Genomic DNA, 25,490 nt, shown 5'->3' with positions numbered 1-25,490 from the left:
TACACTTTTCAGTAACTCAGTTGGAATACATTTGTTAGCATCCTGGAAAAAAACCTGCTTGGATCCCCACATCATTCCTTAGACTCAGATTTAATTCCAGCTGAATCAAATATTTTAATGTAAATAAAATGAAAGCATAAAAATATTACTAGAATAAATCATAAGAAAATTTTAAAAAATAATCTCAGATTAGGGAAGATCTTTCAGTATGACAGACCCCAGAAGCCATAAAAGAAAAGATTGATAAACTGCAAATGTATAGAAATTTAAAAACAATTTTTGCATGGCAAAAGCATCTTGAAGAAAATGAGAAGACAAATGACAATAAGGGGGAAAATATACATACACATACATGTTTATATGTTCCTTTCCAATTAGTATGCCTTCTATTTTCTTGTCTTATTGCACTAGCAAGGCCCTCCAGTACAGTACTGAATAAAAGTGGTGAGAGTGGACATCCTGCCTTATTCCCAGTCTTAGGGGCAAAGCATTAAGTCTTTAACGTTTAGGTATGATATTAACTTTAAGGTGCCCTTTAGCAGATTGAGGATGTTCCCTTCTGTTTGTAGTTTGCTGAAATTTTTTATCGTGAATGAGTGTTGAATTTTGTCAAATACTTTTTCTGCTATCTTTTGGGATAATTGTATGGTTGGGTTTTATTTTGGGGGGGTAGCTTATTAATATGGTGAATTACACTGATTGATTTTAGAATGTTAAACCAACTTAGCATACCTTGGGTGAAGCCCACTGGGTCATGCTGTAGTATCCTTTTCAAATATTTTGGATTGATTTGCTAAAATGTTGTTAAGGATTTTTGTATCTATATTCATGAGAGTATTGCCCTATAGTTTTCTTTTCTTGCGATGTCTTTGTCACATTTTTGTATCAGGGTAATGCCAGACTCATAAAATGGAGTTTTCTCATGGAGAGTTTTCTCATGGAGAGTTTTCTCATGGAGAGTTTTTATATTATTTCTTTCCTAAAAGTTTGGTAAATTTTTCAAGTGAAGCCACTTGGGCTACCCACCTTTCTTTATGGGAAGATTTTTAAATTACAAATTCAGTTTCCTTATTAGATACAGGGCTATTCAGGATATCTTTTTTCTTGAGCAAGTTTTGGTAGTTTGTGTGTTGGAAGGAATATTTGTGCATTTCATGTGAGTTATCACATTTATTAACAAAGTTATTAATATTCCCTTTTTATTCTTTTCAATTTATGTAGGATCTGTACTGATGTGCCTTCTTTCATTCCTGATATTGCTAGTTTGTCTTGTCTTTTTTCTTCTTGATGTCTAGCTAGAGGTCCTTTGGATCCTTGGATCCTTTCTAAGACCAGTTCTTGGCTTCATTGGTTTTCTCTATGGTTTATCTGTTTCTGTGTTGTTGATTTCTGTTCTTAACTACATTGTTTCCTTCCTTCTACTTATTTTGGGTTTAATTTACTCTTCTGTTTCTTGCTTTTTAAGGTAGAAGCTTGCTTTATTTATTTTACACTTTTCTTCTTTTCATGTAAGCTGTTTATTTCCCTCTAAGTACCGCTTAAGCTGCATCCCACTGCTTCTGGTATGTTTTATTTCATTTTCATTCCATTCAAGGTATTTTCTAATATCCTTTGTGATTTCTTTCTGTGACCTATGGGGTGTTTAGAAGCGTTATTTAATTTAACAGAAATTGTTGTGGTGGGGGGAGGATTTAGATATGTTTCTGGTACTGATTTTTATTTTAATAATTCCATTGCGGTAAGGAATATATTTTGCATTATTTAAATCCTTTTAAATTGATTGATACTTATTTGATAGCATGGCATGTATTGTATCTTAGTAAATGTTCCATGTACACTTGAAATGAATATGCATTGTGCTTTTGGGTGGAGTGTTTTCTGAGTGGCGCTTAGGTCAAGTTGATTGGTGTTGCTAGGTCTTCTGTGTACTTACTGATTCTCTGTCTAGTTGGTCTAGCATTTCCTAAGAGAGGAGTGTTGAAATTTCTAAGTACTTTTGGATCTATCATTCTCTTCTTCCAGTTCTGTCAGTTAAACTTCATGTATTTTAAAACCTTGTGATTAGGTGCATATATATTTGGGATCACTGTGTCTTTTTGCTGAATTAATCCCTTTATCTTTATAAAATGCCCCTTTTTATCCCTGTCATATTCCTTGTTCTGTAGTCTGCTTGAACTTCAATATAGTTTCTTGCTAAGGAGTTAGTTCTGCCAATCAATCATAAAAATACAACTGGAACTCTGATTGAGATTGCATTGGATTTATAGATTTATTTGGGGAGATCATCTTCAAAATATTAAGTCCTCTCATCTAAGCACATAGAATATATCTTCATTTATTCTAATCATCTCTATCCTTTATTAAAATTTTAAAGTTTTTTCCATAAAGATCTTGTGTGTTCTTAATTTCTAGATATTTTGTAGTTTTTTTCCTCTTATGACTAGTATCTATTTTTATGATACTTTCCTAGTTGCCTTCTACTGGTTTAGAAAAATGGTATCAAATTTTAAATTAGCTAACATCTGATAACTTTGCTAATGCCTCTTATTACTTACAGTAGCTTATCCATTATGTATCCCAGGTATTAAGTTTGAGGTGCCTGTGACATCCAATTGAAGGTGTAGTAGAGTAGACAGTTGAACATACAAGTTAGGAATTCATGGGAGAGGTCCAGGCTGGAAATATAAATTTGGGGATTGTCAGTATACAGATGGTACTCAAAGTCATGTGACTGGATAAGATCACCAAGGGAATGAATGTAGATAGAAGAGAGAAGAGATCCTAGGCTATGTAAGCAAGTTGAGGAGTTAAGAAGGAACTATTAAAGGAGCAGCCAGTGAGGGGAGACGAAAGCCAAAGTGGTATCCTGGAGCCAAGTGAAGAAGTGTTGCACTCGTACACAGCCTGTGCGTCTGCCTCCTGCAGCAGAAATAAACCCCTGAAGGGTTTGTTCTTAACCACTCGTACAAGCAGCATGGTCAGTGATTAAGAGCAGGGATTCTTTGGCCCTTGCCTGAGTGTGTCATGCCTGGCTCCAGCACTTCCTAAGTGGGTAGCCTTGGGCGAGACACTTAACTCTCTGTGCCTTGGTCTCCCCAACTGTTAAATAGGGATAGTGGTATTACCAACTTCAGAGAGTCATACAACTTAAGTGAGTTAATTCATGTAAAAGCATTTATAACGGTGTCTGGCATATAGTAACCTCTCATTAAATATGACTCTTTGTTTTTATCATTATTGTTGTTGCCTTTGTATTACTAGTATTTAGCACAGTACCTGATACAATTAGTGCTTTAAAATGTTTCTTACATGGATGATTCTATTAGCAGGCTATGTGAGGGAGAGTGGGTGGAGAAAGTGTGAGCTACAGTTGATATTGAAATTCTTCTTTTTAGAGATACGGCTTTTTTATTGAGTTATAGTTGATGTACAATATTATATGTTATAGGTATATAATATAGTGATTCATAATTTTTAAAGGTTATACTCCATTTGTAGTTTTTATAAAATATTGGCTATATTCCCTGTGTTATACAATATATCCTTGTAGCTTATTTTATAACTACTAATTTGCGCCTCTCAGTCCCCTCCCCCTATATTGCTCCTCCCCCCTTTCCTCTCCCCACTGGTAACTACTAGTTTCTTCTCTATATCTATGAGTCTGCTTCTTTTTTGTTATATTCACTGGTTTGTTGTGTTTTTTAGATTCCACATATAAGTGATATTATACACTATTTGTCTTTTTCTGTCTGACTTATTTCACTTAGCATAATACCCTCCAGGTCCATCCATGTTGCTGCAAATGGCAAAATTTTGTTCTGTTTTATGGCTGAGTAATATTCCATTGTATATATAAACCACATCTTCTTTATCCATTCATTTGTTGATGGACACTTCGTTTGCTTCCATATCTTGGCAATTGTAAATAATGCTGCTATGAACACCGGGGTGCATGTATCTTTTCGAATTAGAGTTTTTGTTTTTTCAGATTTATACCCAGAAGTGGAATTGCTGGGTCACATGGTAGTTCTATTTTTAGTTCTTTTTTTGAGAAATCTCCATATTATTTTCCACCATGGCTACACCAATTTACATTCCCACCAACAGTGTACAAGGGTTCCCTTTTCTCCACATCCTTGCCAACATTTGCTATTTGTGTTCTTTTTAATGATAGCCGTTCTGACAGGTGTGAGGTGATATCTCATTGTGGGTTTGATTTGCATTGCCCTGTTGATTAGCAGTGTTGCGCATCTTTTCATGTATTTGTTGGCCACCTGCATTTCCTCTTTGGAAAAATGTCTATTCAGATCTTCTGCCAATTTTTTAATCTTGTTGTTTGTTTGATGTTGAGCTGTATGAGCTGTTTGGATGTTTTGGATATTAACCCCTTATCAGCCATATCATTTGCAGATATTTTCTCACATTCAGTAGGTTGTCTTTTCCTTTTGTCAGTGGTTTCCTTTGCTGTGCGAAAGCTTTCAAGTTTAACTAGGTCCCATTTGTTTATTTTTGCTTTTCTTCCCTTTGCTTTAGGAGACAGATCCAAAAAATATTGCTACAATTTATGTCAAAGAGTGTTCTGCCTATGTTTTTCTCTAGGAGTTTTATGGTTTCTGGTCTTACATTTAGGCCTTTAATCCATTTTGAGTTTATTTTTGTATATAGTGTTAGAGAATGTTCTAATTTCATTCTTTTACATGTAGCTGTCCAGTTTTCCCAGCATCGCTTGTTGAAGAGACTGTCTTATTGATGCTGGAATTCTTTGTGGGGACTTTATGAAGCTAGCAAAGTAGGAAAGTACATCAGGAAGGAACATGTTCTTAAATTCCCAAGTTTGGAGTTTGTGAATGAATAGCTATTTGAAAAGACTGATTGGCTAATTAAATAAGAATAAACATATGAATTGTTACTTAAAGAGAAAGATAAGGGAAGGAAACTATAGATTTTAAAGGATTTAAGAAACATATTCATATGCAGTGTATGAATCCTGATGCAGTTTTTTTTAATTAATGAGACCCAGGAAATTTGGCAGTGATAGCATTTTGATATTAAAGATGTTATTATCATTTCTACCTATAGTAGTTTATGGTTATGTATTAAAAATCACTTCACTTTTGGAGATACATGTTAAAATATTTATAGATGAAGTTACAAGATGTCTGAAATTTGCTTTAGATAATCCAGTGGTGGGAAGGAGTGATGAGTGGGATTATAGATAAAACAAGATTGACCATGAATTGATACTTATTAGAGTTGGGTGATAGCTATATGGGAATTCATTATAGTATTCCCTTTATGTTTGTATTTGTTTGAAATTTTCCATAATAAAAACTAAAAAAGAGTTTAAAAAATAATTGAAGGACTCTGTTTACCACTTGTAATGCTTGACTTTATTATACTAGATTAGAATTTGAGAAACAAAATACTCGGCTTAATGTTCAACTTGAATATAGTCGCAATCAGCTGAAGAAAAAACTGAATAAGATTAACACATTAAAAGAAACTATCCAGAAAGGTAGAGAAGACATCGATAACCTAAAGAAGGTAATTAATGATGGGTGGCTGAAGTCATTGAAATGATCACTTTCTTCCATGATTAAACATTTGTTGAGTTCCTGAAAAATTCTAATAGTGATAGAAGGTGGGGGCAGGGTACACATTTGAGAAATACTTGAAGTACAGTCCACACAGCTTCATGAATTATTAGATATTGGGAGGGGTGTGACACGGTGAGTCCTGAATTCTAACTTGGTGGATAGGAGGAGAGATTAAGGAGAGAAAATTCTGGACCTGTGGAGCATGACTTCCCTGTGTGACATCTAAATAGCAATTTCCAGCAGGTAGTTAGAGAGGACGTAGATAACAGAAGTCTAGGCCGGTTTAGGGGAGTAAATTGAATCCGTATGTGAGTGGGTGAGGCTCCAACCAGAGAGGAAGGCAGTGAAGAGCAGTGGGGCGAGGATGGAGTTCTGGAAGGAGAGGCCACATAGGTTATGAAGAGGCCAAAAGGGGTGGTGTTACAGAAGCCCCAGAGAGGGAGGGAGAAGGAAGTGAGGAAAGTTGTCGAAAAGGTAAAGTCTGGAAAATGGCAGTTTTCAAGAGGTCAGAATCTGGAAAATTGCCAATTAAGAGGTCATGGTAGCAAGGACATTTTCACTGACAGTGGAAACAGAAGTCAGACGGCAGCAAGCTGAGAAATGACTCCGAAGTGAAAGAGAAAGGTAGGTAGTGATTACCCGGAAGTGTAAACAAGGGTGGGTCACGTTCTGTGGTAGAGGTTCAGGCAGCCTACAGGATAGGGGTTTACCTTGGAATGGCTGGTTTTGTTGTATTAATAATAAAATGATCTATTGACCTTATTAATGTAGAAGATGGTAAATCTACAATGTAAATCATCTCCATTCAGGCTGAAGAAAATTGTCTGAAAATTGTGGATGAACTCATGGAGAAACGGCAGCAACTTAAGGACACAGTTGTCACTCAGATTACCAACACTGAGAAAGTCCAAGCTCAAATTGAAGAGGAGCGGAAGAAGTTTTTGGCAGTTGATAGGTGACTAAGAAGTTTATCAGAGTTTAAAAGATGTTTACCATCAATTTGAATTTTATTATAGGAAGTCTTATTATTTGAATATACACCCTTTGTTGCTTTTGGTCCCACATCACACCTATCAAGCATTGCAGTTTGGGGAAAACCAAGAGAGGTGGTTAGTTGTTTAGAGTGAATAGTTCCTTTGGTGGGTGAAAACATGGACCTATATAAAGAGCTCCTTTCCCTAAATCCCCTTGACACCAGTACCTTCCTGTTGGGGAGTCTCCTGCTAGTCTGTCTGTGTGACAAAGCATAGCAGGTGAGGCGCAGAATCTGGAACTACACTGCATGGTTCCATGCCCCAGTTTTGCCGCTTATTTACTGTGCCTTCGTTTTCTCATCGGTAAAATGGGGATAATAATAGTGCCTACCTCATAGAATAGTTGTAAGGATTAAGTAAGTGAGTGTTCATATGGTACTTAGAACAGTACCTGTTACACAATAAGCAGGTATGTTTGCCATGATGATGACCAATAACACTTTGAGTCAGCTGGCTTGTTGCACCACAGTGACATCTGCTTTCCTGTGTGACTGACACAAACATAAGTGATCAGATGAAATGAGCTCTGTTTTTGCTCAGCCTCTTGGCATTTCACAATTTCCCACAATGTTCAAAGACCTTTAGTATTTCAAGATACAGCCAGAAAATTCTTTGTCTAAAATTTTTGAGCGGAAATAAGTTCATGTACTCTTGATTTTTTTTTTAAACTCGTATTTAGTTTAAACAGAACCACATCTCTGTCATCAGACTTTTAAAAACCATATAATTATTTAATTTCATTTCTGGTCCTTCTTCTGGGTCCTCTTTAAAGTTCCACCTTGTTTCAACTGGTAAAACTCTCAAGCCCTCATTAAGATAGAAGGCATTACATTAGTGGTGGCAGTAAAAAAAGTTGAGACTGTCAGGTGCATAATGACTTAACTGGTAAGACATTTCTCTTGCTAAGAGACTCTTTCTCTTGGTTTGATGTTCTAAAATGTAGAACTTATACTGAAAGAGAAATGCAGCTTGAAAAATTGTACAGCTTTAAAAATAAGGTAAGTGGGGCTTCCCTGGTGGCGCAGTGGTTAAGAATCCGCCTGCCAATGCAGGGGACACGGGTTCTATCCCTGGTCTGGGAAGATCCCACATGCCGCGGAGCAGCTAAACCCGCGTGCCACAACTGCTGAGCCTGTGCTCCAGAGTCCGCGAGCCACAACTACTGAGCCCGCGTGCTGCAACTACTGGGCCTGTGCTCTAGAGCCTGCAAGCCACAACTACTGAGCCCGCGTGCCTAGAGCCTGTGCTCCGCAACAAGAGAAGCCACCACAGTGAGAAGCCTGCACACTGCCACAAAGAGTAGCCCCTGCTTGCCGCAACTAGAGAAAGCCCGCGTGCAGCAACAAAGACCCAACCCAGCCAAAAATAAAATAATTAATTAATTAAAACAAAAATAAGGTAACTAGGAAAGCACTGTATTGGTGCTAGCCTGATTAAAGTAATAATGTTTATTATTGAAAATCCTCCCTTGGATTAAATAATTATATTCATGGCCTTTATCAGGAGTGTTGAAGTTTAAATTACAAGCATCCATGGGCTAACTCTGCAACTTAACAGCACTCATAAGAAAAAATCTTTTTTTTTTTCATGTACGTTTATAACATGTTTTTCTTCCTTGGTGCAACTTTACATAATTAGTAAAATATAATCACTTTTTCATATCTGTGTATTTACAGGGAAGTGGGAAAATGGCAAAAAAAAGTTGTAATCCTTCAAACTTCTCTGGAACAGAAGCGGTTAGAGAAACATAACATGTTGCTTGATTGCAAAGTTCAAGACATTGAAATAATTCTTTTGTTGGGGTCACTGGATGACATCATTGAAGTGGAGGTATTCTAGCAAATGATTTTAAAATATGTGCAGTTGTGTGGAACTTAATGTAAGGCCTTTGGCTGCTTAGTGAAGTTGCATCTATGCAGATTCTTTCTCTTGTTCTGAAGCTCCTTTAGGGGCAGAAAAAACGTCTCTAGGAGGGAAAAAGGGCAGGATTGTCCTCATGCCACAGGGCTGGGCATTTTGTGCAGTTCTATTTCTCTTGCTAATCCATGTCCTTTGAGCCCCACAGGATGGACCAGAGTCTCTTACCTGTGCACAGATGCCCAAGAGGGGTCAGAGACTTGAACCTGTTGGCGTTAGGGGTGCTGGGGAGGCGGTGTGAGCCACAGGCCAGGTACCAGTGGCCTGCTGGCGTGAGCACTTCTCTGTACTCTGGTAACGTTGTCGGCGGTGTGTGGAGGGGTCTTGCTCTGCACCTTCACTGACAACCTGAGGTGGTTCTCTCTCAGCAGAAACGTGCCTCACTGAGTCTGTCCAGGTGGTGAGAGTGTGGGGGAGGGGAGGCAACAGCAGGCCCCACGGAGCCAGAGGGCGAGACCAGCGTCGGCCAGCGGTGGACGTTTCTCTGTTTGCCTCTTTCCTTTCTTCCTCGTCACATTTGTATCGCACAGTACTCTTTAGGCTGGCTGGAAGTTTATACACCCTTAGTTCTGTCACTCATGTTAAGAAAGATATGCCTATACAGTTCAGGAAGAATATCTTACTGTTAGCCAATCCAGAGGATGGTGAAAATAGTTATTTCTTTTACCTCTCAGATTATCTCTGAGTTCTTTAGTGAGTCTCTGTGGTCTCCCTTCCACATCCCTCCTCCCCTTTCTGCTCTGCCCGCAGTCAGAAATCCATGCATTTCCATCCAATTTCTACTCCAGAAGAGGCCTTCAGTCCTTTGAGTTCTTCAATTTGAAGTAACTATAAAACAGTTTTTCTCCTGCTAATATTGACCACTTCTCATAGCATAATTCTGGTGTGATATACTCAGACATCCTTTTTCTTGGGAATTCCCTGGCGGTCCAGTGGTTAGGATTCGGTGCTCTCACTGCCGGGCCCCCGGGGTTCGATCCCTGGATGGAGAACTAAGATCCCGCAAGCTGCGCAGCTTGGCCGAAAGTCTTTTTTCTCTCTTTTAGCAGAGATCACATCCCAGATAGAAGGTAAGGAAAGGATAAGGAAAGGAGAAGACCCTTTGCTGGCCACAAGTGTCCTGAACCCCACTCAGATGGCTTTAAAGAGGGAAAAGGCAGGTAAAGGGCTAGGGCTGGAATGGAGGCAGTCTCCTACGTGACTCGGTCCAGGAATTTGAACACTGTCAAGAACTCTTTCTGGCTCAGTATGTATTGGCTTTATTTTTTCAGATCAGCTTTCCTCGTGGGGCTGCAGCTGTAGCCACCAGCTTTGACCAGAGGGGAAAGACACCTCTCCCCTGCCCCCTCTCAGTTAGAAGAATCCTGGGGAAGAACTCTGGCTCATTCAGGGCCACGTGTCTGCTCTTAAGGGTGCAGAGAGAGGGAAGGGAGGCATTTGTAACAGCAGAAGTGGATGGGAGCAGAAAAACAGTACTCACAATAATATAATGAGAAATGGAAAGTCTGTTTAAAAGGCAGTGTAATTTTAGAAGAGGTTCGTCATAGAATAGTGCAGAGGAAGAAGCAGTTGTAATGACTGACATCTAGGTAAATGCTGTTGGTTAAGTACTCCTGCTGCTGCTTTGGTCCTATTCTTTCAGTTAGTGTGAACTTTCAGAAGTATTCTCCAACATGCCCATCATGAGTGTGAAATTATTTGTTTATTAGCGTGAACGACTTTCATATTCATAGTGGGCTCTTTCAAAGCAGGTATTAATACCTTAAGCTGGATTAATAGTGAATCATTATCTTAAAAAAAAAAGTGATAGTTCTGCTCCACTTTGTGCTGATCAAGCCACACTGGGACACTGCATTCGCGTGCTAAGCATGGTGCTCTTTGAGAGTAAAGTGTCCACGATAGTGAAAAGGCCCCAACCGTGTCGTGATGGGAAGAGAAGTCTTGGAGAATATGGTTATCCCTCGAAGAGAAGAAGGTCTGTCATAGAGGACGGCCCCTACTTGTTCTTTTTGGTCCTAAGGGGGATACTAGGGCTGGGGGATTTAGGACAGAGTCAGATTTCTTCTACTAGGGAACACTTCCTACTAGAAAGAGGGAGGGCCTCTAGTGGGGAGTTCCCTGATTAAAATTTTACAAGACATCTAGTAGCAGCCATGTGATAGGGGTGCTATACAAGGTAGTGTATAAAGCCCAAAACAGAAAAGGCATTAGGTATAAATTGTGACTCTCCAGAGGGCTGGACAAGGATCTCCGAATAGAATTAATTTTCTTACAACAGTTGTAAGGAATCATTGTCTTACAACCATTGTAAGGTAGAACCTGAGATTTCCCTTCCATTGGAGGTGTGCAGACAGAGGGTAAGTTACCTACATCTGCCAGAATTCTCATAGAAGATTCTTCTATTGTGGGGAAGACTATACCAGATCACTGGTTCCCAAACCATACTGTGCACATGAAGCATCTGGGGATCTTGTTTCCTAAGAGTTTGAATTTCTAATGGCTCCCAGGCGAGGCCCGCTCTTGCTGGCCCACTGACCACACTTTGAATAGCAAGGCATCAGATGACTCATATAGAAGCTTAATAAAAAACACGATGTTGAATCACATCAACAGGAAGCATGAGATTCAGGGATTCAGCATTACATTTTGTATTCAAGTTCTACTTCCTTGTGAACCATTTTAACATAAATATATTGCATAAAATATAGACTTAATTCCAAAAGTAGTTTTATTGGGTTTGTTTCAGCTGAGAACGTCTAGAAAAGAGTGAGTGACAAAGGGGTTTTTTTCTCTTAATTTGTAAGTCTTTGTTTTTGGTATCAGCATTACACCAAAGACCAGCCTACAGCTGAGTAAGTGCTCATGTATTTGTCCCTTCTTTCCTATTCCTCTCTCCATTCAGAGTGATATATATTGAAATTGAAATATATTGCTATGTTGTCAGCATTGCATTAGGCACTGAGACCACAGCAGTGAGTATAACTGCCAAAAATCCCTTCCTTCACATTCTACTAGGGGAGAGATAGGCACAGAAACAAAATGGTAAACAGATAAAATATTTATGTATTTGGTGATGCTGTAGGCTAAAGAAAATATAAAGCAGGGAAGGGCATAGAGAGTATTGGTGGAGGAGAGTTTGCAATGTTAGATGCAGAGGCCATGGATGTCCTGAGAGAAGGCAGCTGGTTAGCAGACAATGTAGAAGATGAAGAGATGCAGACATCTAGGGGAAGGGTGTCCAGGCAGAGGGCAGTGTGCCGGCCCTAAGGTGGACGTGTGCCTGGTCTGTTCAAGGAGGCCAGTGTAGTGGGAGCAAAGCGAGTACCAGGAAGACTGGCGCAAAGTAAAGTTAAAGGGGAAGCAGAGGCCAGACCATCATGGCCTTGCAGGCCAACATAAGGGTTTTAACTTTCAATCTGCATGAGGTGGCAATCAACTGGAGGCCTTGGGACAGACAGATGAGTAGAGATCGCCATTGCAGATAACAAGGGAAGGGCTTCATGTTTTTCAGTTGGGACCTGAAGCAGAAAGTACCCAGGCAACAATGGATATATATGAAAAAGAAGAAGCCATTGAGATAGACTACAGCTCTCTAAGAGAGGATTTGAAGGTAATTGAAAGATTTCTGTTGTTCATGACTAACTCATGGTAATAGTGAATATTTAAATACTGCAGAATAATTTTAGATGATAGAGCATAAATTTAGGGGAGAAAGTAGATTTCCTAATGGTTTTTTAAGAAATAGTCTAAATAGGTTACACATAAAATGTTTAAAACATTTAAAGTTTTTATATCACCGTTTCTTACTGTGTGTTCTGTAGAACACCAATACCATGAAATGTCTTGCCGAAGAAGAAAAGTTTCTGTCAGTGTTTTGAAAGTCTATTCCCTTCTTGGAGATTCAGAATGAATAATAAAGTCTTTGAGAAGTCCTGAAATAGACAAAAGTAGCCAACATACTCCAGCATCCTGAATTGCCCTGTCTGTGTCCCAGTGCAGTACCCTCAGTAGGCGACAAATACTTCACAGCTACAGAGCACAAACCTGGAATCCAGTTTCATGGTCTCTTTAATTTAGCAGCTCTCACTCTTTCTCTTAACCCTATAGCCATATTTTGCTTTGTGTTTTGACTTCGTCCTGAAGCTGCTTCTCTCATGAAGGCAAAATGACTGTAGCCTTTCTTGGCCTTCCAGCCACCCAACCACAACCCTCAGAGAAGAGAGAGACTGCCTTTTGTAGTGGTGCTGTTCTAAAGATTGAAGAAAGGCTTTTCCACAAAGCTCTACCAATTGTCCTCTCATCACAGTGGCCTAAATTGGGTCACATGTTCATTCCTGACCAATCACTGTTGGGGGTGGGATGGACTTAGCTTTAGACCAAGCAGGGTTCCTGGGACGTATGAGGGAGATGGTCAAACATGGGCTCTGTTAGAAAGGAAGAAATGGAGAATGGACACCAAGTAGCAGTAGCTACCACATCTTTTAATTTCAGATGTTTCTAATATATTTTGTTACATTTGTTGGGCTCTTTTCATTGTACTTGCGGTACTTTTGGCAATCAGAATAAAGTTCTGATCTATTTTATAGTCTATTCAGTGCTTTCGTATTTAGAAAGTCCTTCCCCACGACATTACTGACTAAATATTTATAAATATTTTCTTCCTGTTAGTGATTTTTTTGTTTTCACTCACCTATTTAATTAATCTGAAATTTATCTTTATATATGGTATGAGGTAAGAATCTGTTTTTTAAAAGGTACGTAAGTTAACCAGTTTACTCAACATCTTCTAAATAATTCTTTTCCCAATGAATTAAAATGTCACCTTTATCAGATATTAATTAACCCCTCTGGGAGGGGGTCAAGAAAATTTTCCTGGAAGGTGATGCCTACATCACTTTTTCCCTTCTCGCTTCACTCAAGTTAGTTCAGCTCATTGTTTAGGTTTCAGCTTAAGTGTTACCCATCCAGATGGGTTGGATCCCTTCTGCCTGCCCCATAATACCTGTGCTTGCCTGGTGGAGGGTTTCGCGCTGTTGCAGACGCCAGTTTGCATGTCTGACTTCCCTGTGAGCTCTTTAAGGGCAGGGACAGAATAGTTTTCATCACTGAATCCTCAGTGTCTAATACATAGTAGATGATCAATATTTTTTAATGAACGAGTAAATGAAGTGATACGTGAATTGTTACTTTTTTAGCCAGATTAAGAAAGATGAAGGTGCAGCGTGTTCCAAGAGAGCAGCATCTATGACTCTAGAGCTATGAAAGAGCACAGCCAACTTCAGGAAGCTACAGCAGTGTGACCTGACCGCACTGCAGACTCAGAGAGGGCCGCAAAGGAGGGCAGGAGTGGATGCGGAGGGAGACGGGCCAGATCCCAAAGGGCCCTGTGCCTAATTATTGTACCTTAGCAGTTTGGATCTAAATGGCATGCTAACCATTGCTGTTCTTTGCCAATAATAGGCTCTACAATCTGATAAAGAAATTGAGGCCCACCTTGGACTCCTACGGCAACAAGTAGCATCCCAGGAAGATGTCCTGCTGAGGACAGCGGCCCCAAACCTCAGAGCCCCGGAGAACCTAAAGACTGTCAGAGACAAGTTTCAGGAGTACACAGACGGTGAAATTAAGCTTTAGTTGTTAGCAATATCATATTCATGGGTGTTAGGAGCTTTGATTTCTATAACATTTAGTAATAGTCCCCCCTGAATTGTACATTTGTTTTTATTATATATTTTTTTCCTGTATTATCTTATAGTAATGTACTTTTAATACTGAATCACTAATTCCTTCCTTTTGAAAAGCGTTCTGCTTTAATTTAAAGACAGGTGTATTGATTATTTTAGAATAGTGTCTTATTTCATACCAGCGTAAGAGGTATATTAGATACTCTGTTGGAGTTTGTTATTATTATTTAAAAATCAGCCCTACCAGAAAAAGGGCTCATCAGTTTTAAGTCATTTTCTTGGAATTAATAATAGTTGAGGTGTTTTGAAGGTAGATTTTACTCAAGACAACCAAACTCAAAATCTAGTTTAAAAAATATTTTATGCTTTAAAGGTGAAATAAGAGAAGCCCTTGGTGGTCTCCAAAATAAAGAACATTGATTCTCTCTTAGCTTTTGAGGCCAGCAGAAAGGAAGCCAGAATACGTAGGCAAGAGTTTGAACAGGTGAAAAAAAGGAGATACAATCTTTTCAGCCAATGTTTTGAGCACGTCTCAGTCGCAATTGATCAGATCTACAAGAAGCTCTGCAGAAACAACAGTGCCCAAGTACGTATTTTTCACCTCAAATATGAGTGGGAACTTCGTGTTATTGGTGGTGTGTTTTCTTTCTGGTGGGAAATCGCCACCACACTATCTGAATGACCCACTTACCGGGCAAAGTCAGCTCATGGAAATTGGTCATTGCAGTGACCTGTGTTCTAGGTCCTACTCATTCCACCACTAACCAGCCTGGACAAGTCAGAATCTCTCTGGTCCTGCTTCTTCATCTGCAAAATGAGTGGGTTAGATCATTTGGTTTCCAGGTTCTCTTTCAGTTCTGGAATTCTGTCACCTGTACTAATTTGATTTTATAGAGCCGTCTCTGTAGTAAAGTTAGGGTGATGTAGATGATCTGGGGAAAATGGTTGATCTGGGGTCTGTGGAGTTGCCCAGAGTAACAAAGGAGAGGGAAAGAACTAAAGGCAGCGTTCAAATCTAGATGTGCCCCTTGTAATCTCTCCATTCCGTGATCAGCATCCACAGCAAATACTGTGGACTTGAATGTGGACTAAAGATGTAGATCTGATCTGATCTATCTGCTTTTCCCTCTTTCTCCTGGGATTCTTTTATGACTGAGGTAATCCTGAATCATCTATTTAGAATTTTCACCAAAAATAACTTATTTTCAGTAAAGTAAGACTAAAGGACAGGATTCATCAATAAAGATTTGATGAAAGGACCAATGAAAGAACTGAATGAAGATTGTTTTAGTAAGACTGCAGCGTATGCTTCTGAGCTTTGAATGGCAGCCTGATGGGAAGGCCTTATCCTTTATGTTAGAATGCTTTCCCTCTACTCCCCGCCCCAGACACCCTTGCTGTCTGTGATTACATATAGATGGAGCTAAATACATTATTTACAGGCATTGATATTTTTCCATCAAAATGGAGGAAAATCTAACCAAGAGTATTTTGTAGTTAAACTCTGTTGCAATTCCATGTTGAAATGTACTAATAGCTTTTCTGATGCTGCTAAATAAATAACATGTGTTTCAGGCATTTCTTAGCCCAGAAAACCCAGAAGAGCCTTACTTGGAGGGAATTAGCTATAACTGTGTGGCCCCAGGCAAACGGTTCATGCCAATGGATAATTTGTCGGGGGGAGAAAAGTGTGTGGCAGCTTTGGCTCTCCTGTTTGCTGTGCACAGGTAAGGTCACAGTGAGCTATATGATTTTGCATCAGGGCAGAAACCAAATAGACCTTCCTACAGAAGATCTGTTAATTACTTTTCTTTAGTCATATTTAGCGTACGTGATACAAAACTTTTTTTCAGCCAGACAAGTCAGGTTATGCTGTAGGCCTGTAACAATTTAGGCAGCAAATCTAAGAGAGAATTCAGTCTTCGACAGATTTTTATTCAATTTGTTATTATCAGTAGCTACTAATATTCCAGCTTCATAGAAAATAAAGGAGAAAAAGGAGTATCAAATGGCCAGATGTGAAATCAGGATTGCCAAAAAACAGTACCAACAACAAAGCCAAACAAAATAAAAACACCTAACTTGTATATTATTTTCCTTGTCCCTATTCAGAGATCTGCTATTTAGTAAGGAATGTTAAAGTATTTCTTCTGAAAAAAATGTTTAACCTCCTCATTTCCACTGATGATGGTGACACTTAACGTTTGTAAAATAAAGCAAGGGGAAAAATGTTAGCTAAAATTAAGGCAATTAACTTTTGACATTCAAAGCATTAGATGAAGAACTAAGGTATAGATGATGCTGCCTCTCTATTTTCATGATCAGAAAGATCAACATAAAAGTTTTACAGCTGTTTTCTACTGGTCTCAAGAAGGAAAAGGAATTGGCAATTACAGGAAAGGAAAAGAAAATGCCATTAATGCAGGAGGACTTTGGGAAAAACAGGAGGCAGGAACTTAAACAAGAGCCTGTGTGAAGTAAATCTTAGCAGAATAAGACTAATACTAGGTGTCACCCCCATCCCATTTATTCAACAGATATTTATTAAATATTTACTGTGTATCGAGTGGTGTTAACAGACATTAGAGGGACTTCCTTGGTGGTCCAATGGCTAAGATTCCATGCTTCCAATGCAGGGGGCCTGGGTTCAATCCCTGGTCAGGGAACTAGATCCCACATGCCGCAACTAAAGATCCCGTGTGCCGCAACCAAATAAATATTTTTTCAAAAATAGACATTAGAGACAGCAGTGAAGAAAACAAATTCCCTGTCTCAAAGATGCTTCATTTTAGTTGAGGAAGACAGATGATAAATAAGGTGTATTAGTAAAGTAATTCTCTAATATAGAGACTATTAGAAAATGACAGATGCTATAGAGAAAATTAAAGAAGGGAATGGCGATAGTAACAGGGAAGGGTTTGCAATATTTAAAAGTCTTCTGGGAAGGCCTATTTGAAAAGGTAGTATCTGAGCAAAGATTTGAAGAAATTAAGGGAGAAGTCACGTGGATGGATGTTCTAGGGGAGAATTCTAAGGGAAGAATGTTCTAGACATGAGGAACAAGTGCAAAGGCCCTGAGGCCAGAGGGAGCCTGGCGCCTGTAGAGAATAGACTGTGTGCAGCAGTGGCAGGCACAGGATTAGGAAACTCGTGTAGCAGTCAGACTGGAGGATAGCAGTCAGACTGGAGGATCGTGGCGGGTTGGACCAGTGTGGGAGCAGACAGGGCGTGGGGTAGGAGGGACCCTAATCAATGGGAGTGATAAGAGCTGCCATTCACTAAGCTGGAGAGGACCACAGGAGGGATGGGGTTGAGGGGTAGGTGAGGAGTTTGATTTTGCACAAGTTCACGCTAGACACCCACATGGAGTTGAGGAAGCTGTTGGACCCGTGAGGCCAGGGTTAAAGAGAGAGGTCAGAACTGTCAATAGAAGATACTTAAAACCTCCAGAGCAGATGAAATCACCAAGGGAGCTAATCAGATAGAGGAGCACTCTAAGCGCTGAGCCCCGAAGGCACTGCAGTGTCAAGAAATTAGAGAGATGAGGAGGAGCTGCTAGAAGACTGGGGCCTGGAGCAGTGGGTGAGGCACCGGGCGGAGGCCATGTCCTTGTCCTTGACGTCAGAGGAACGGGGAGGACCGCCCCGCGCCCCCCCCCCCCCCCCCCCCCGCCGGTACCATCTGCAAAGGTCACCTGGGATGTGGACTGAGAATTGAGCGTTGCATTTACCGACATAGAGGTCATTGGTGACCTAGACAAAAGCATCCAAAAGGATGTGTTTTATTTATTTATCCTGAATACTCTTAGTCCTCTCCTCCAAGTCTTGTAAAACGAAGTTGTAACTTAAGCGATTATAATTTTTTTCTAGTTTTCGGCCTGCTCCATTCTTTGTTTTAGATGAAGTAGATGCAGCCCTGGACAATACTAACATTGGCAAAGTAAGTTCCTTTCTGCTTTTAATTTCCAGTACAGTGTCTATAATTCAAGGATCATGATGCAGCAGTCAGAAGGCAATTTACCCTGAACATGTTTATTTGATAATTGCTGGTTAAAAATAGATTTTTCTAAGTTAAAAATCTAAAAACAAGATGATTCAGGGTAGTAGCTTTCATTCAAGGTTTAGGGGACCCTCAATGAGTTCCTGGGGAGTCAAGTGAGAATCACTATACTGGATCCACAACATTGCTACTGGGTGACTTGCTTTTCCCTAAATCTAGGTTTTTGGGACCTAGTAGTAGACCTTAGTAGTAGTAGTAGTAGCAGACCTTAATAGTAGGCCACATGGCAAACAGGACCAAATTAGTGTTTAATAAAGTCCAAAAATAACATATCTAAATAAAATTCCAAAGGAATTAAAGTTCAAAATTCTGCTCCCCTTCGTTTATTAAAATTTATAGTCATTTACTACACTTGCACTGTTTTCAGTATTTGAGACCATGGGGGAACTAAGGACACAATTGAAAGTCAGCCTTAAAGATCAGTGCATAGATACACAAAGCCACCTGAGAGACAGGCTCTCAGACCACACATCCTGACTGTAAATTTTTGACCTGAGAATGGGGTTGACCATGGACACGTGACCAAAGGATAGCGGCAAACACTGGCAGTGCCTGTCACTGCCCAGGGCTGGGACAGCTCCATCCTGCAGAGTCCCTGTGTTGTGGTCCTACTTCCAGAGCCATCCATTTCCAGAAATGGATGAATGAAATGACTGGGCTTTGCATTTACAGCTGCTTACAAGGAGGCTGCTCTGGTCATGCTGACAGATATATCTCTGTTAATTTGTACACTGGCATTCTGGTTTATACCTTAGTCTTATGAGCTCGGTTAATGAGTCCAGCCCCGAGAGATGTAGTCAGTCTTGGGGTGCCACCCTGACAGGTTGAGTCTCTGAAACTGACCTCCCTGATTTCTTACTCTGTTGAACATCATGTGTAATGCCTGGGAGAGTCAGGGGATTTTTCAGAAGCTGCAGCCTGTGGTAACTTCTAATTTTAGGCAACAATGTCATCTTTCAGATTTCCCAGGCTGTATTCATGTAACCCAAACCTCTCTAGGACCTTATCTATTTTTTTATACTTTCTTTAAAATTTTATTTATTTATTTATTTTTGGCTGCGTTGGGTCTTTGTTGCTGCGCTCAGGCTTTCTCTAGTTTCGGCGAGTGGGGGCTACTCTTCATTGCGGTGCGCGGGCTTCTCATTGCAGTGGCTTCTCTTGTTGTGGAGCACGGGTTCTAGGTGTGCGGGCTTCAGTAGTTGTGGCTTGCGGGCTCCAGAGCGCAGGCTCAGTACCTGTGGTGCACGGGCTTAGTTGCTCCGCGGCATGTGGGATCTTCCCAGACCAGGGCTCGAACCCGTGTCCCCTGCACTGGCAGGCGGACTCTTAACCACTGCGCCACCAGCCAAGTCCCGGACCTTGCTTTTTAAACATGTCATAGCGTACATAAGGATAGCACATCAACACCACCCCCACAGAAGTTAGAAAACAAATCCAAAGTCCCCCGAACGTTGTAGAGAACAGGCAAGAGCCACATTCTGTGACCTACCAGAGACTTCAGGATTACTGGGGGAAGAAAACGGGAAGAAAAGAAAATCTTGATTTGTCTCTCTTGAATGCCAGCCAGTCTGCATCAGCTAACTGGACTCCATAGCCTCACTCATTTGGGAGAAATTTCCCCTCAGAAGGTTAATTTTAGTACTTTGTATCCCATACCCTTTGTGTGTGGTCTGGAGGGTGGGTGGGATCCATCACTGTGGACTGCCCCTTCTCTGTAGCATTTAAGGGATCCATATCTTCTAGCAAAATTTAGATGTTCATATTAGTGACATCTTCACATACTAGGTCTTTCTTAAGACTTTTCTATTTGCACCTATCCTGTGTATCAAAAACCTCTTAATTTCCAGTTTCCCTTTGAGATTTACGTTCCTGGCACCCCGCTGCTGAACTGAGTATGAGCAGTGATGTAATATGAGCAGCTTGGAAGGCGCTTCCAGTCCCTCTTGTGATCAGGGTGCCCAACATTGATCACAGGCAACTCTCCTAGCAAAATGCATGCCTTACGTATTTGCATCCCATCTCCTCTTCCATTCTATCAATATCCCAAGACTTTTTAAAGACCTGTATCATAGTGGCTGCCATTGCCTCTAATGCGGCAGTTCCTTCTATGAATTCAGCCTCTTAGCCCAAAGCCGTTTCCCTCCTCTCTCATCATTCACCTCAACTAGTGACTCATTCCTCAACCAGAGCTGCCATTCCTGCTTCCAGAACTTGTGCCCTTAGTATCTTGGGTGCAGTCAGGACCAATACACATGGAGAAGACACCCTCTGGAATTGCAGAGAGATCCAGGGAGTTGGCAAGTATCTTGTTAAACTGTGGTTTGAGTCTAAGTTCTTTATCATTCTCCAAATTCTGAGTAGTTTGTTCACCAAGACCCATTTCTATCCAGTCTATCTGTTCTTATTCTCATTCCTTGGAATTAAGCCTCCTGAAGGAGCTGTTGAGTTCCCCTCTAACCAAATGAGTTGATTATGGATTATGAATACATATATAATCGCCATATTTTTCCCACCCTGAGGCTTTGTTGGCAATATAGGAAGTTGGAAGTTTAAATACCAGCCCTTCTTCACCCTCATAAAATATCTGAGTGGTAGTTTTATCTTGTTGTAAAGGTTGATTTCGTATTCACATGATAGTATCTTAAGTTAGAGCTTTATTCTTAAAAAAATATTCTTCCAAGTTTTCAGGTATAGAATTAATGAGGTTTATATATTTTTTACTAACCTCTTATTTTACAATCTGAGCTATTTCCATTTCTGCAGTTTTAGTGGATTTACTGAATTAACAGAAAGGGAAGTGAGCGCCTTGTCACCTAAAATGGGCAGATTCAGAGACATGCAGAATCACTGTCCTCCAGACCCCGAGAGACGAGACCTTTCTTTACTGATGAAATGTGTGCTTTCTCCTCCCTCCCAGGTATCGAGTTATATCAAAGAGCAGACTCAGGACCAGTTTCAGATGATAATCATTTCCCTAAAAGAGGAGTTATATTGCAAAGCTGATGCACTGATAGGCATCTATCCAGAGGTAAAGATAAGTAAATGGGGGAGAGGAATAAAAATCACCTTAGAGTGTCCTGACAGCACAATTATAAGTTCCTAGTGAAGTCTATAGATACTGTTTGATTTCTGCAGTTTATAAATATAGGCTTAAATGATTTTTTAATCAAATAAGACTTAACAGTAACTACTCAGATATTTTTCCATGGCAGCACACAGAAATTTAAGATATATTTTAAGTGAAAAAGAAAATTGAAAATTGCAGAACAGTATGATAATGGTTTATAAAATAATAGTACATATTAACTTAGAATAAATTGTCAATATTGTTTCATATTTCTGTAATGTTTGAATGTTGTAGGCAAAAACAAATGCATTGTGGTAGAACAAGGAACTATTTATCTTCCAAAACTAACCAAGGGAAAAAAAAAAACCAAAGAAATTGGCAAGTTCCAAGTTGTATAGTAACTTCTAGAATTCAAACACACCTTTCTTGAGCCACCGAAAATACTTACCTGAGCTAATGGAGCAGGGCAACTCATTCAAATCATTCAATTCTTGGACAATTAGGTTTTGCTTCCTGTGTTTTCCTTTAAGCTAAGATAAAAATTAACTTCCCTTCCTGTGCCTAATTAATGTTAGGGGATCACTGGAAATATGCTGCCAGAGAGAAATGGAAGTTCTCATTACCAGTGTAGGAGGGGGATAAAACCTTTTCCTACCCAACTCAGGTTCTCTGGCTGGGGCCCTGTAAATTAGACCAGCAATAGATAGATTAACAAGAGAAAAACAGGTTATTAATATGTGCATCATGTGTGCACACATGGGTACACCCAGCAATGAGTAACTCAAAGGGCTGGCTAGAACTTGGACTTAATACCATCCTAGGCTAAAATAAGGAAGAGTCTTGGGGCTTCTGGGCAGGGGAGGCAAGTGATGGGAAGGTGACCAGGAGAAGTACAGTAAACAAGGGCTGTTCAGTCAGATTTGCTCTGCAGATTGAGGTGCCTTCTCCACTGATAAAGAGTTAAGAGTGGAAAGGGTGTCATCTTTTACATAAATGTAAACTTCCTTTACAAAAGGAAAACCTGTGCCTGGTTTTTGGAGCTTTTCCTACATCTGCTGGTTTTCAGTAGCTCAGTAGTAGATTGTGCTCAAAACAATCCATGTGCAAAAGAGGCCTGTTTCCGGGTGGCATATTCTGGTTCCCTTTACCAGATTAATGTAAGAAATAAATAAAGCTGATGTACATGCGGAGGAGTGATACCTTCTGAGGTGGCTCTAAGGAGGTTCCTTTTCAAATGCAAATCTAGACTCACTAACGGCTCTTATTTTACATTTAATAGCACTTATTCCCTAAGTAAAGGAACTGACTTTTAACTGTCTTCTCTCCCTTTCAGCATGATGACTGCATGTTCAGCCGAGTTTTGACCCTAGATCTGTCTCAGTATCCAGATACTGAAGACAAGAGAAAGCAGCAGGAGGCCCGTTAGGACGCAGAATGCCCCTGTGCTGTAAGAGCAGAGTCACGCAGCGCCCAGGCTAGTCACCGTTCTCACTCTGCCGTTCAACCCCACAGCACTCTTGAGTGACAGACTTCTGGAGCAAAAGCTAGACAGCCTGTGTGTCACTTATGAAAAAGCTTAATTGCTACCAGGCAAAGATGCTGTAGCTCACTTCCATTAAGGAGTGCTCAGGCCCCATTCCAGCAGGTAGTATTTTTTTGTGAGTTAGCTCTGAAAGTTTAAAAAAGAAACAACCATAGTTTTAACTTCCATTTTTGAAAGCCAGTCAGAAAGTTTTCAAATCCTGCATCATCTTTACTCTGATCTCGCCTTGTATGTTTAAGTAATCTTTAAGGGAAACTCTTAGTTTCTAAGGTGTTAAACCTGTGTTTTATGGAAAATTATTTCAGAGGAACTGAAGTCAGTATTGAAAATGCCAATAAAAAAGTCTAATTTCAAATGTCTACCATCTACAGTTTTAGAAACAAAACTTTAAGGTGAAATTAAATTATGTCTCCTTCAATGCAATTTAAATTTTTCTGAATATAATTTCTGTTAAGGAAACACTGAAGAACACAGGTTTTCCCAAGTAACAACTGACTTCTCCACGTAAACAGTCATCCTTATTATCTGTGGGCATCACGCATGCCAAAATCCAACACGCTCAAGCCCCTTATTTAAATTGGAATAATATTTGCATATAACCTGTGCACATTCTGTCATATACTTTCAATCATCTCTACATGACTTATAATGCCTAATACGATGTAAATGCTATGTAAATAGTTGCCTGTATGCGGCAAATCCAAGTATTGATTTTGGGCATCTTTTTTCCCCCGACTATTTTTTTTTTTTTGGCTGCACCACACGGCTTGCAGGATCTTATTCCCCCAACCAGGGATCGAACCCGTGACCCCTGCAGTGGAAGCACGGAGTCCTAACCAACCACTGGACCACCAGGGAATTCCCTTTCCTGTTTTCTTTTTGTTTTTGTTTTTGTTTTGCGGTACGCGGGCCTCTCGCTGTTGTGGCCTCTCCCTCTGCGGAGCACAGGCTCCGGACGCGCAGGCTCAGCGGCCATGGCTCACGGGCCCAGCCGCTCCGCGGCATGTGGGATCCTCCCGGACCGGGGCACGAACCCGTGTCCCCGGCATCGGCAGGCGGACTCTCAACCACTGCGCCACCAAGGAAGCCCCCCTTTCCTATTTTCAATCCAAGGTTGGTTGAATCCACAGATGTAGAACCCATGGAAACGGAAGGCCCACGGAACATTATTAGGGGTAGGAAAGAAAGTTGCAGAGTTTTCAATAGTACTTCATTTCCATTTAAAAATGGAATTAAAAAATTCTAAGGTGCTGGTGGTCTTGTATTTAAGGCTGCTTTGGGCCCAAGTGCTAATTAATTAATCAAGGAGTGGCCTCCTGAAGTAATGGAATCGCTTTTGAACAACATTCATTATTTCAGGTAAAACTTGCTTTCCTGTGCTCCATCAGCTAGTCTCTAAGAACTTGAGACAGCAGAAGCCACTAGTCCTTTGTTCCTTTTTTCAGTGCTGGTAATACCATCTAAATCACCGCCGCCTTCTGCCTTGAAAGGCATCAACTTTACATTGAAATGTCCCTTCGGTGACATGGAGCTCAGTGTAGACCCTTTTCTCTGCCTGGGCTGTTCTCTCTGTCTCGTAACTTGGACTCGTGGATCGCCGGTGATCCTTGAGTAGGACCACGGTTTTGTTCTAACGCAGTACACCCACATTCCTGAAAACCCCGGCGCCATGCAAAAGTGCACAATGAAAACCACCGGCTGATGGGAAACATGGGGTCCAAAAAAAAAAAAGACAGGAACTTAATAAATAGCTGGTTTTATACACACTAAGTAGTTAAGCAATTCACAAATACTAGAGCATATATGGCACTTCATCTCAAAACACGCAGACGTTGGCTTGTGAAATGGGCAACCCATCGGGTGAAGCTTGCTGCTGAGGTCGAGTGGGGGAAGGCTCGTCTGAGGGAGCTGAGGGCTGGGCGGCGTGTCCCCCGCAGCTCTGTGCAGCCGGCTGCAGTCTCCCGCCTTCACCTAGAGCAGGTCCAGCAAACTTCTTTAAGGGCCAGAGAGTCATACGTATTTCAGGCTTCGATGAGGAAGCAAAGAGGCTATTGCGTAGGTGTCTGTGTAACTATTATTTAAAATATAACCATTTAAAAATGTAAAAACTATTCCAGCTTGAGGCAGCAAACAAATCCATACTTAGTCACTCCCTGACTCAGTGTTTCTCAGAAGCAAAATTATAAGTAAGTGAGCGAGTTATGCTCAGATTGTTTCCTTCTAACATATCAATCTTGTTGGAATAAATTTGCATTTTAAAATAAGAATCACAGCAGAACTGACTAGATATATTCACGCATTACAACAAGAAGGCCTCCGATTCTTCAGCGTGGCACTCAGAGCTCGTCTTCAACTGGCTCTACTTTACTTTTCCAGTTTTATATCCTGTTTCACATCATTCTCCATGCTTGTAATATTGCTACACCCTATGTATGACCAACTTTCAAATTCACGTATGTTGCCCGGATTGCACTTTATAAATGTGTCTTTTTTTAAAAAGCCAACTTAGTTTGCTTTTCAAAAAGTTTAATAAACACATTCAAGTAATCAGTTTCACAACTGAGTGGCAACTCAAGGTAAAAATGCTCA

General features: G+C 40.4%; 1 protein-coding gene across 1 annotated transcript in view; it reads left to right on the top strand.

Annotated features, from left to right (window-relative positions):
- The window catches only part of SMC1B (structural maintenance of chromosomes 1B), a gene marked incomplete at both ends in the record, with an annotated part of 85,736 nt that extends 62,952 nt beyond the window's left edge, over nucleotides 1-22,784 (top strand). The window contains 10 exons of the mRNA XM_082850476.1: nucleotides 5,403-5,544; nucleotides 6,407-6,552; nucleotides 8,308-8,461; nucleotides 12,060-12,158; nucleotides 14,009-14,165; nucleotides 14,664-14,818; nucleotides 15,808-15,959; nucleotides 18,102-18,171; nucleotides 21,209-21,319; nucleotides 22,692-22,784. Coding sequence (XP_082706602.1) covers nucleotides 5,403-5,544; nucleotides 6,407-6,552; nucleotides 8,308-8,461; nucleotides 12,060-12,158; nucleotides 14,009-14,165; nucleotides 14,664-14,818; nucleotides 15,808-15,959; nucleotides 18,102-18,171; nucleotides 21,209-21,319; nucleotides 22,692-22,784 — 1,279 coding nt within the window. The remainder of the gene's footprint in view (nucleotides 1-5,402; nucleotides 5,545-6,406; nucleotides 6,553-8,307; nucleotides 8,462-12,059; nucleotides 12,159-14,008; nucleotides 14,166-14,663; nucleotides 14,819-15,807; nucleotides 15,960-18,101; nucleotides 18,172-21,208; nucleotides 21,320-22,691) is intronic.
- Between the last annotated feature and the right edge of the window lie 2,706 nt (nucleotides 22,785-25,490).

Source organism: Leucopleurus acutus (genome assembly GCF_964270905.1).
Source record: "Leucopleurus acutus genome assembly, chromosome: 11".
Taxonomy (NCBI): domain Eukaryota; kingdom Metazoa; phylum Chordata; class Mammalia; order Artiodactyla; family Delphinidae; genus Leucopleurus; species Leucopleurus acutus.
Note: the sequence above shows the minus strand (reverse complement) of the source record. Positions and strands in the feature narration are given on the sequence as shown.